The sequence below is a fragment of the Pteropus alecto genome, unplaced genomic scaffold (assembly GCF_000325575.1).
Source record: "Pteropus alecto unplaced genomic scaffold, ASM32557v1 scaffold8, whole genome shotgun sequence".
Classification (NCBI taxonomy): domain Eukaryota; kingdom Metazoa; phylum Chordata; class Mammalia; order Chiroptera; family Pteropodidae; genus Pteropus; species Pteropus alecto.
The window spans coordinates 2239228-2249983 of record NW_006494609.1 but is presented as its reverse complement, the minus strand read 5'-3'; the positions used below and the strand labels follow the sequence as shown (position 1 = coordinate 2249983).

At 48.1% G+C, this 10756-nt stretch overlaps 1 protein-coding gene across 2 annotated transcripts in view; it reads left to right on the top strand.

Moving 5' to 3' along the window:
- Positions 1 to 10756, top strand: part of ELMSAN1 (ELM2 and Myb/SANT domain containing 1) — a 39361-nt gene that overhangs the window by 18442 nt on the left and 10163 nt on the right. For both annotated transcript variants that reach the window (XM_006925430.3, XM_006925431.3), the window contains exons 2-7: positions 1 to 1179; positions 2347 to 2646; positions 7178 to 7523; positions 9400 to 9466; positions 9966 to 10108; positions 10243 to 10346. The exon at positions 1 to 1179 is cut by the window's left edge and continues 511 nt beyond it. In XM_006925430.3, the coding sequence (XP_006925492.1) occupies positions 1 to 1179; positions 2347 to 2646; positions 7178 to 7523; positions 9400 to 9466; positions 9966 to 10108; positions 10243 to 10346 (2139 nt within the window). The remainder of the gene's footprint in view (positions 1180 to 2346; positions 2647 to 7177; positions 7524 to 9399; positions 9467 to 9965; positions 10109 to 10242; positions 10347 to 10756) is intronic.

The following is a 10756-nucleotide window of genomic DNA, read 5'->3' as shown; positions in this document are numbered from 1 at the left end:
GCCATGTTGTCCCAGCAGGTGGGCCCAGTGAAGTGGCCCAATTCTGTGATGGCCCCAGGGCGGGGCCCGGAGCGGGGCGGGGGCGGGGGTGTCAGTGACAGTAGCTGGCAGCAGCAGCCGGGCCAGCCTCCACCGCACGCTACGTGGAACTGCCATAGTCTGCCCCTCTACGGTGGACACAAGGGGAGCCCTCATGCTGGCCTGGGGGTCTCTACCTACTATAACCACCCCGAGGCGCTGAAACGCGAGAAAGGAGGGGCGCCGCAGCTGGACCGCTACGGAAACGCCGTGCGGCCAGTGATGCCACAGAAGGTGCCGCTGGAGGTCGGGCGGCCCCAGGCACCCCTGAACTCTTTCCACTTGGCCAAGAAGCCCCCAAACCAGACGCTGCCCCTGCAGCCCTTCCAGCTGGCGTTCGGCCACCAGGTGAACCGACAGGTCTTCCGGCAGGGCCCACCGCCCCCCAACCCTGTGGCCGCCTTCCCCCCGCAGAAGCAGCAGCAGCATCAGCAGCAAGCAGCCCTGCCCCAGATGCAGCTCTTCGAGAACTTCTATCCCATGCAGCAGCCTCCCTCTCAGCAGCCCCAGGACTTCGGCCTGCAGCCTGCGGGGCCCCTGGGGCAGTCTCACCTGGCTCACCACAGCATGGCACCCTATTCCTTCCCCCCCAATCCCGATATGAACCCAGAACTGCGAAAGGCCCTCCTGCAGGAGTCAGCCTCGCAGACTGTGCTACCTCAGGCCCAGATTGCCTTCCCCCGCCGCTCCCGCCGCCTCTCCAAGGAGGGTGTCCTGCCTTCCACCACCCTGGATGGGGCTGGCACCCAGCCTGGGCAGGAGCCTGCCACCAACCTGTTCCTACATCACTGGCCCCCGCAGCAGCCGCCACCTGGCCCCCTGGGGCAGCCTCACCCTGAAGCGCTGGGATTCCCGCTGGAGCTGAGGGAGTCGCAGTTGCTGTCTGATGGGGAGAGACTGGCACCCAATGGTCGGGAGCGGGCGGCTCCCACCATGGGCAACGAGGAGGGCATGCGGGCGATGGGCACGGGGGACTGTGGGCAGGTGCTGCGGGGTGGGGTGATCCAGAGCACACGACGGAGGCGCCGGGCGTCCCAGGAGGCCAATTTACTGACCCTGGCCCAGAAGGCAGTGGAGCTGGCCTCGCTGCAGAACGCAAAGGTGAGAGTGGCACAGGGCGGGGGCGAACCTGGCAGAGGGCAGGGTGAGCAGTGTCGGGGGCTCGGGGAGAGCAAGTGACTCCAGGTCCACAAGGGCAGTTCCTGGAAGGAAACGAAAGAACCCATAAATTTTAGGGTGTTCTGAACTCCCTTCATGCAAAGAATGGAAAAGAACCCATAAATTTTAGGGTGTTCTGAACTTCCTTCATGCAAAGAATCTCTACCTAGGTGCATCCATACCTGAAGGGAAGACCAGGTTTATGCACACACAGGGTTGCGGGCAGGAAAGTGCAGTACACCATCGTGTGTTGGCTTCTTCATGGGAATAGTAGGAGGTGAAGCCATTTCTGGATCCAGTGTGCTAAAAGACGAGAATGTAGTAGTTGTTACACAGGTGATTATACTTCTCAAAATGCATCAAACTATAATTAAAAATAGGTGCATTTTGTTGTGTGTACATTATACGGCAGTAAAGTTGATTTAAAAGAAAAGGCAATAACTGGGGAAGAAGAATGAACAGGATGTGAGCACCGATGTTGTACTTGGAGTTTCTTGATCATAATTTATCATAAAACCCTAAGAGAGGGATGCGCAGTCATTTATCTCATTTCATTGCTAAAGAAGCTGAGCCCCAAGTGGGATTTCCCAAGGTCACAAAGCTAGCTTAGAAGCCCAGTATCTGACTCCAGAACTAGTGTTTGCCCTTTCCTTCGCTCAGGGTCAACCCCCAATACCTGTAGGGCCAGGCTGATATGTAGGAGGCTGCAGAACTTGACTCCAGCCAGTTGCCAATGGGAAATAGATACAAAGACCACCTTTACCTTGCTTACTTCCTTTTGCAGAGATATGTTTTAAATATTTAGGTACTATTTCATGTGCTACTCACTGTGCAGGGCAAGCAAAACACTTGTGACCTGAGATGGCCATCTGGGGACCTGCTCCAGGCCAAGATGGGGTGACCTGGCAGAAGGGAGGTCATGGAGAGTATTTGGGAATATGGTGGGGAAAAATGAGGTCAGGGAAAAGCCAGGTTTTCAGATACCATTGGGAGGGAACCATCATGAATGTTTCCAGTCCCTGAATCAAACGAGACTAGGGGTCTTATGCCAGCAAATGAGGACTTATCATCTGAACCTCACCAACATTCCTCCTCCTTTCCCTTCTCTAGGATGCCAGTGGCTCTGAGGAGAAGCGGAAAAGTGTATTGGCTTCCACTACCAAGTGTGGGGTGGAGTTTTCTGAGCCTTCCTTAGGTTCCAAGCGAACACGAGAGGACAGCGGGATGGTACCCCTCATCATCCCAGTGTCTGTGCCTGTGCGGACTGTGGACCCAACAGAAGCAGCTCAAGCTGGAGGTGTTGACGAGGACGGGAAGGGTCCTGAACAGAACCCTACTGAACACAAGCCGTCCGTCATTGTCACCCGCAGGCGGTCCACCCGTATCCCTGGAACTGATGCCCCAGCTCAGGTATGCGAGGCTCCCCATGCAAACACCTCCAGTACCTGAATGCTCCTGGGGTCTGGTACCCTATGGGGAGAATAGAACGTGACAGTGTAGAAGCGATTAAGGTAACCTGTGGGGATATTGTTTCTATTCTCCAAACCAAACTCCAGACAAATGTACTTATGAGGGACAGTGAGACAGTTTTATACTTGAAATGGGGATGGTCTAGGAAAATCTAGGACGTGCGAACCTTTCTCATTTCAGGTCACCAGATTTCGATTGGGCCTCTAATATGGGTCAGGCCCTGTGCTAGGCACTAGGATATAGAGGTGTTTGCTTGTTCTGTCCCTACAAACATGTATGTTGGAATTTCCCACTAAGATTGAGGTTTTATCTATTTCTTCTTTCAGTTCTGCTGTATGTTTGTTTTACATTTTGATGCAATGTTATTAGTTGCATACTTGTTTAGAACTGGATTACACCCTTTACCATTATGAAACGTTCCTTTTTTCTTTTTTCTTTCTTTCTTTGTTTTTTTTGGTTAGTGTTGGGCAGAGGGCCATGAGATGTGTATCTCTTCCATCTTTTTACTTTCTGCTTTTCTGTATCTTTCTACTTAAGGTATATCTTTCAAGTGGCACATAATTGGAGTTTGTTTCTTGTTCAGATAACCTTTGTCTTTAAGTAGAATATTGATACAGTTTATATTTAATGTAATTACTTGGGTTTGAATCTACCATCTCCTGTTTGCTTTCTATTTATTCCATCCTGCCTTTTCTGTGTTCCTTTTTTTTTTCCTTTTTCTTTTACCTTTGGAGTGATTGGGCTTGTAATTCTATTTCCTCTCTTTATTAATTCATTAGTTATCTACTTCCTTATTAATCTCTTAGTCATGACCCTAGCAGCCTTTCTTACCTGGATTTCTGTAAGAATTAAGCCCTATAGAAAGGGATTTGAGTGACTATTTTCTCAATTCTCTGGAGGATGGTACAAAGCTAGTACCATTCTAGATGTAAGGAGAGAAGTTAACTCATTAGGGCTTAATTCTCAGGTTGAGAAGGGCTATTAGATATTAAAACATGCATTCTTGGCTTATTGAACTGTAATGTAAGTTAGTATTTCACCTCTTCCTGGACAGCACAGCGTTCATGCTCTATTTCCCACCAATACCTAAAGAGTAGAATTAATGACACGTATTTTCATTCTCCATATATTTTTAATATTGACAGGACATTATAGCATTATTGTTCTGTTCAGTTATTTTATGTTTACTTAAATACCATTTTTGTGGCTTTTTATTTCTTTTATCTCTGGGCTTCCATCTCAGATCATTTATATGCTGCTTGAAGAACATCCTTAGTATTTTGTTTAGTGTGAGCCTATTAGTGAAGAATTTTATTACTCTTTGATTGTCTGAAAATGTTTTTATTTCCTCTTCATTTTTGAAAGATAGAGAATTCTGTGTTGGTAGTTATTTTCTTTTGGCAAATTTAAAGATATCATTCCAGCATCTTCAAGCCTCCATTGTAGTTACAGTATTGAGAAATCACTATAAGCAATATTGTTGCTCCTTGAATGTAAGGTGTCTTTTTATCTTGTCACTTTTAAAAGTTTTTTTTTTAATCATTCATTTTAAGCAGTTTTTCTGTTATACCTAAATGTGATTTTCTTTGTATTTATACTATTTAGAGTTTGTAGTGCTTCCTGAACATTTCTTCTGCCTTATTTCTTCTGTCATTTTCTCTCTCTTCTTCTGGGACTCCAGTTACACATTTGTTAGAGCTTTTCACCATATCCTCTATTTTGTCTGTCATGTACTTTTCTATATTTTGCATTTTTTTCTTAGTCTGACCTATCTTTCAGTTCATCAGTTCTCTTTAGATGTGTCTAATGTGTTATTAAGCCCATTCATTGAGTTCTTACTTTTAATTTGTTTTTCAGTTACCAAATTTCCATTAGGTTTATTTTTGGAGTTTCTAGTTCTTTGATGGAATTCTCAACCTTTCCTTTTATTTTATTGTATAACTTAAGCATAGTTTTCTTAAAGTTTCTCATAACTCCCTTAATAGGATCCTCATGGGTCTGTTTCTGTTATCTATGATTTCCTTTTTTTAAATCACATCTTGCTTTCTTGTATATATGATTGTTTTTTATTGAATATTAAACATTATATATGAAAAATTATTGAGTAATTAAAGGCTCTGGATGAGAGTCTCCTCCATATTTACATCTGACAGGTAGCAAAGAGCACCAGCTATCCTGGATTACTTTAATTTAATCAGATTAAATTGTAGTAGAGATGAGATTATTCGAAACTGGGTATGATTCCATGTGAGGGCCAGTCTATTTCTAATTCATCTTTATTCTTAGGAAATAGTCCTTTGGAATTACAGTCCAAAGCCAGAGGGTTTTACCAGGCTGTCCTTTAACTCTAACTTTTATTCTGCTAGCTCCTGGAATTTGTTAAAAGCTTACTCAGTTTCTCAGCCTCTCAGTTGCCTCTTCCAGTAATGGCATCCACTCTAGGGAAAACATAACTCCAAATGCTAGTTCACCTCTTTGACTTTCCTTCTTTTTCTGGATCTTGGCTCCTTAATTCTCTGCCAACTTATTTGTTCTCTGATACCTTCAGAAATGTAGTTTTTATATTGAGTCCAGTTATTCTCAGCTGAAGATGTGGTCTGCATGCCTATCCTGAAGAGAAAGGGGACCTCTCAGGTTATGATGAGCAGGAGAGTCTCCACTCTCTGGGGTCTTCTCCTCTGGTTGGAAGAAAGTTTGTGATAGAGGCTGGAGGCCTAGGAAGCTTGTCCTAAAGATGGGTGGGAAGGAGCCTGAGCAACTACACAGCTCAATACATCTATTTCAAAGATAAGGGGATAGGTCCAGAAAAGGCCCAGTAGTGGCAGAGCCAGCTCTGGATTTGGATCTCCTGAATGCCTGCCCTTGAGAACATTCACTATATTAGGCTTTTGGAGGAGATTTATTTTTGTTATTTAGTTATTGTTCTTTGTCATACATTTTCAAACTTGCACGGAAGTATAGAGACTGGTATATTGAAAGCCATCGGCATACAGCCAATCTTCTTTCATTTGTACCTCCATTTCTCCCTGCCACTAGATTTTTTTGGAAGTAAATCTCAAACCTCCATGATTATATCCATATATACATTGGTTTCTGTCTGAAGTACATCATACAAAGGACTTCCCTCCCTCCCTTCCTTCTTTCACACCTAAAAAAATCAATATGAAAAATATCAAATATTCAGAATAGTTTAAATCCATTTCTTTTATTATAAAATTACAAATTATTACAGCTAGCTGAGTTCATGCTGTATTTCTTATCTAGCAAGTTTGGGAGCCTTTGGCTCTACTGCACTGTGTGTGTATGTGTGTGTGTGTGTGTGTGTGTGTGTGTGTGTGTGTAATCATACTATTCCCCTAAGGGAGGAAGAATGAACAATATCATTTTGTCTTAGTCTGTAGAAGAGCAGAGAGGGCACAAATGACTAAGGGACATGGCCAAGGCCTAATAGGGAGTCAGGGCCCTCCAGTGAAAGATCTTGTGGGAGTAGGAACCTGGGAAGGGGAAAAGCCTGTTGTTCCCAGGCCCACTCAGTCAACATGGCCAACTTCACCTGTTAGCAGACTATGCTCCCAGGGAGATGATCTGGATTTCGCTCCACCCCCATAGGGCTCTGTTCCCTTACAGCCCTGCCTTCTATTCGTATGGAGACCCATGAGGCATACCACTCAGGAAGAAGTATAAGCCAGGAAAGCTAACCTTTGATAGCATGAGTAGGTTAGCCTCTGATAGTAGGACTAATACTATGAGAACAAAAGTTCTTCAAGGACAGGACTGTCCTGTTCATTTTGTTGGACATGGGTCCCATGCCCAACTCCCATGCAGAGCCTGGAGTTTAAGTAGTGATAGCAGTCAGTATTTATTGAGTAATTACTATGTACCAGGTCCCGTTTTCAGTGGTTTCCATGTATGAATTCTTTTAGTCCTCATAGCTACCCCATTAGGTAGGCACTTATTATTCCCATGATAAAAATGATGATGCACAGAAAGTTAAGTAACTTACTTTAAGTAGTGAGTAAAAACGGTAGATCCCAGCCCAAGCAATCCAGCTCCAGAGCCTGGGCCCTTAACCACTGTAGTCCCTGCCATATATAGCCTGTTTTATAGCAGGGGTTGGAAACTATGGCCTGTGGCCCAAATTTCAGGCATAGGCTAGTTTTTACATTTTTAAAGGATTATTATTATTTTTTTAATGAGAGAGGGGAGTGGAACAGGGAAAAGAAGAACGAAACCGCATGTGGTACAAAAAGATGAAATCTAGTGTTTGGCCCATGACAGAAACAGTCTGCTGACCCCTTCCCCAGAGGAGGCAATAAGAAGGGCTTTGGGACCTGGTCCCTGTCTCGGGCTTGCCTTAGTGGGTGTGGCGAGCAGACTAAGTTCCAAAGGTTAGACTGGTAAACAGCGGTCAAGACTCCAGTTTCCCATGACATAGGAGGCTGAGGCTTCTTGGTTCTCTTTCCTTCTCCAGGCTGAGGACATGAATGTCAAGTTGGAGGGGGAACCTTCGGTGCGGAAACCAAAGCAGCGGCCTCGGCCTGAGCCTCTGATCATCCCCACCAAGGCGGGCACTTTCATTGCCCCTCCTGTCTACTCCAACATCACCCCATACCAGAGCCACCTGCGTTCTCCTGTCCGCCTGGCTGACCACCCCTCTGAACGGAGCTTTGAGCTGCCCCCCTACACACCACCCCCCATCCTCAGCCCTGTGCGGGAAGGCTCCGGCCTCTATTTCAATGCCATCATGTCGACCAGCAGTATCCCAGCCCCTCCTCCCATCACGCCAAAGAGTGCCCATCGCACGCTGCTCCGGTCTAGTGAGTGACCCAACCCTCAGCTGCCATGGGGCAGGGAGAGTGGGGAGGGGTGTAGTGGGCAGGGATGAGATTCAGCTTATGGGGCTGCTGGGGATTGGGCTGGAACACTGTGGGAAAAGGGGCTCCGCTCTCATCTGAGAGAGAGAACGAGGTTGTCCCGGTTCAAGAATGCGTGGGAAGCGGGTGTCTGCCCAGCTGCTTGGATTCAATTCCCAGTTGCACCATTTACTATACATCCCCTGTGCAAGTCATTTAAACTCCTTGGGCCTCAGTTTCTTCAGTGTTTAAATGAGGAAAGTAGCAGTATTTGGTTGATGATGAAATTGCCAATATTCAACTATTTTAAGATCCACAAATAGAAGTTTCCTGTGGTTCAGCCTAATAGTTACCTCACTGGGTTGTGGTGAGCATTAACACACTCAAAGCTCTTAACATCACGCCTGGTGCATCACATTTGTTCTTACCGTGTGGCCGATCCTGTCTCCTGAGTCTCGTAAACAGTCATTTTGGCCAAGAGCAGACATTTTGGCTCACCTGGGTGGTGAATAGCCCACTCCACAAAAGAATCTATTCTCTCTGAAAAATGAGATAATGCTATCTATTAGGGTGGTGGAGAGGATTAAATGGGAGTAAACACTACCAGAGGTTGCACAGGGGCGAGGTGGTGCCTCCAGTGGATTAACCTCTGACCCTGACCTCAGCTACAGCTTAGCTCTCTGGTGCCCTCTTGTGTCCGTGGGAGAGAAACGGATCACCTGTGCTGGCTGGCCTTCTCTCCCAGTCCCACCCAAAGCTTTGAACCTTTTCTCCTGCCTGCGTTATGCAGGAAGAAGTCACTGTAAAGACCAGATTGGCAGCAAAAAAGAGGTCTGTCCATGCACGAGTATTTACCAAGCACTTGGGTGTAAAGATTTGAACCAGGTCCAATGAGGGCTTCAGTAATGTATGAGACACCGTGGTTTGTTCCGAGGAGAATATAGGGTCATTAGGCAGTTGACATGGAGGCCTGGGAGATAAAAAAGCAGTGTGGGATCAGCAGTCAGTGAATGAAACAGACCGTAAGCTCCAAAACCTGCAGAGGCTGCTAGCCTGGGGTGGGGAGGAAAGCATTCAGGAGAGGGTGGGGCTAGAACTAAGCTTGAACTATGAAGCGGGTGGGGAGGGCACGCTAGGCAGAGGAAATGAGTGGTGCAAAGGCCTGGAGGTAAGATTGTGCAGGGAGAGTGCGGGCCAGGTGAAAGCGAGCAGTCTGCTGGGATCAAGGGTCCGGGCAAGAGGGTCGTGCGGGGCAGAGATGGGACCGCGGAGGAGTGCAAGGTTTATCTACTGTTGCAGAGAGAAGCCAGTAAAAATTTTGTCTTTGGAGCAAGGAGATGTCTTGATCACGTGGGGCATTACGATTAGCTCAGGAGAAACCGCGGCAGAGAACCGAGCAAGGAAGGGAGAAGATAATTATGAAACAGTGATCCCCTTTACCACCTCACTAGTGTGCCAAGTTTCAGCCTCTCTACTAGAGCAACCAGAGTTTAATGTGGGGTTAATTCTGGAGTGTGGGAGCTCCCGGGGCTAGGCTTCGTGCATAATTTCATTCAATCCTCACCTTAACCTTAGGAGATAGGTAGTTAATAGCCGCTTTCAGCAGGTGTGAAAATGGAGACACTGACATATTCGATAAAGTCACAGTTAGTCATCAAGTCACCATTGCAGGCTATGGAGCCAGGACTCAGGGTACCTGATTTCCAAGTGTGAATCTCTGTGAGTCACCACTGTGGCTCTTGTGCATGTAGAGCAGCTACCTAGTGGGGGGGGGGGGTTAGGGGGGGACTTTGCTGAAGAGAAGAGAGTGCTGATTAACAACCTGCCTTTTGTCCCATAGATAGCGCTGAAGTCACACCACCTGTCCTCTCTGTGATGGGGGAGGCCACCCCAGTGAGCATTGAGCCGTAAGTGCAGCCCTGCGTCTGGCCCATGGTGTGAGGGTGGCCAGGTGGGGCCAGTGCATTCAGATGGGCCCTGCAAGAAGAGGAGGGTTCCGTGGGGCCTGCAGAGGGCCGGGCAGGCCTCTCTGGGCTTCTGCAGTCGGCCCTCGGCTTTACTTTCCTCATCCTGCTTCTGTGTGGAAATCACAGGGAAAGGAAAGGGCCAGCTCAGTTTGAATTTGACTCTGAGGAGAATTAGAAAGATGGTCCAAGAGACTCTTTCCTTGTCTGTAAACCTGGAGCTTCTCCCTTTCCAACCTCTGGGCCTTGCCTTTCTGGCAGTCCCAGGTGCCACTTGCCAGACTGTCCTCACAAAAGCCAGGTTCCCTCATACCTAGCTGAGGCCTTGCCTTACTCAGCCTCTGCCAGCTGGCCCCTGCATCTTTTCCCATCCCCAGGGAGAAAGTCAGGTTCCCCAACCCTACAGGTGAGGCCTCACTCCCTGCTCTTTCCACCCCTGCAGACGGATCAACGTGGGCTCTCGGTTCCAAGCGGAAATCCCCTCAATGAGGGACCGTGCCCTGGCAGCTGCGGACCCCCACAAAGCCGACTTGGTGTGGCAGCCGTGGGAAGACTTAGAGAGTAGCCGGGAGAAGCAGAGGCAAGGTGAGAGGGGACCCAAGCCAGCAAGTGAAGGTGGGCTATTGGGTAGGTAGGTGGGCTAGGCCCAGCCCTGAAACTGATTTCTTCTCTTCCCTCCCCATGCTCCCTCCCTCCACCCCTCCCTCCTTTGAATCCAGTGGAAGACCTGCTGACAGCTGCCTGCTCTAGTATTTTCCCTGGAGCTGGCACCAACCAAGAGCTGGCCCTGCATTGTCTGCACGAGTCCAGGGGAGATATCCTGGTGAGACACTGCCCCTGGTGGAGGGAGGGACCCTCCGGGGGCCTGACATGGACCCATCTCTGCTGTCCAACAGCCAGGCCTGCTGGCATGCTGATTTGAGACAGGATAGAGGATCTGACCAACTTGGGGTTCATAGGAGCTAGGCCCAAGGGAGCCCTGGTTCCAGACTTTGCCGCGCAGGGTCCTCCTGTCCACCCAGTCCCTGATTCTGGATCAGTGCATCAGACAGGGCTGTCACCAAGGGTCGTCTCCATCTGTGGCTGCTTGTTTTAGGGCTACACGTTCCCTCCTAAGAGGCCCTGTGGCCTGATTCCTGAGCGGCCCCATGACCTTGCCATCCTGCCAAACTTCTTGTACCTTAGCAGTTAAGGGAGGGCAAGAATAAGTGCCCAGGCTACTCAGAGGCCTGA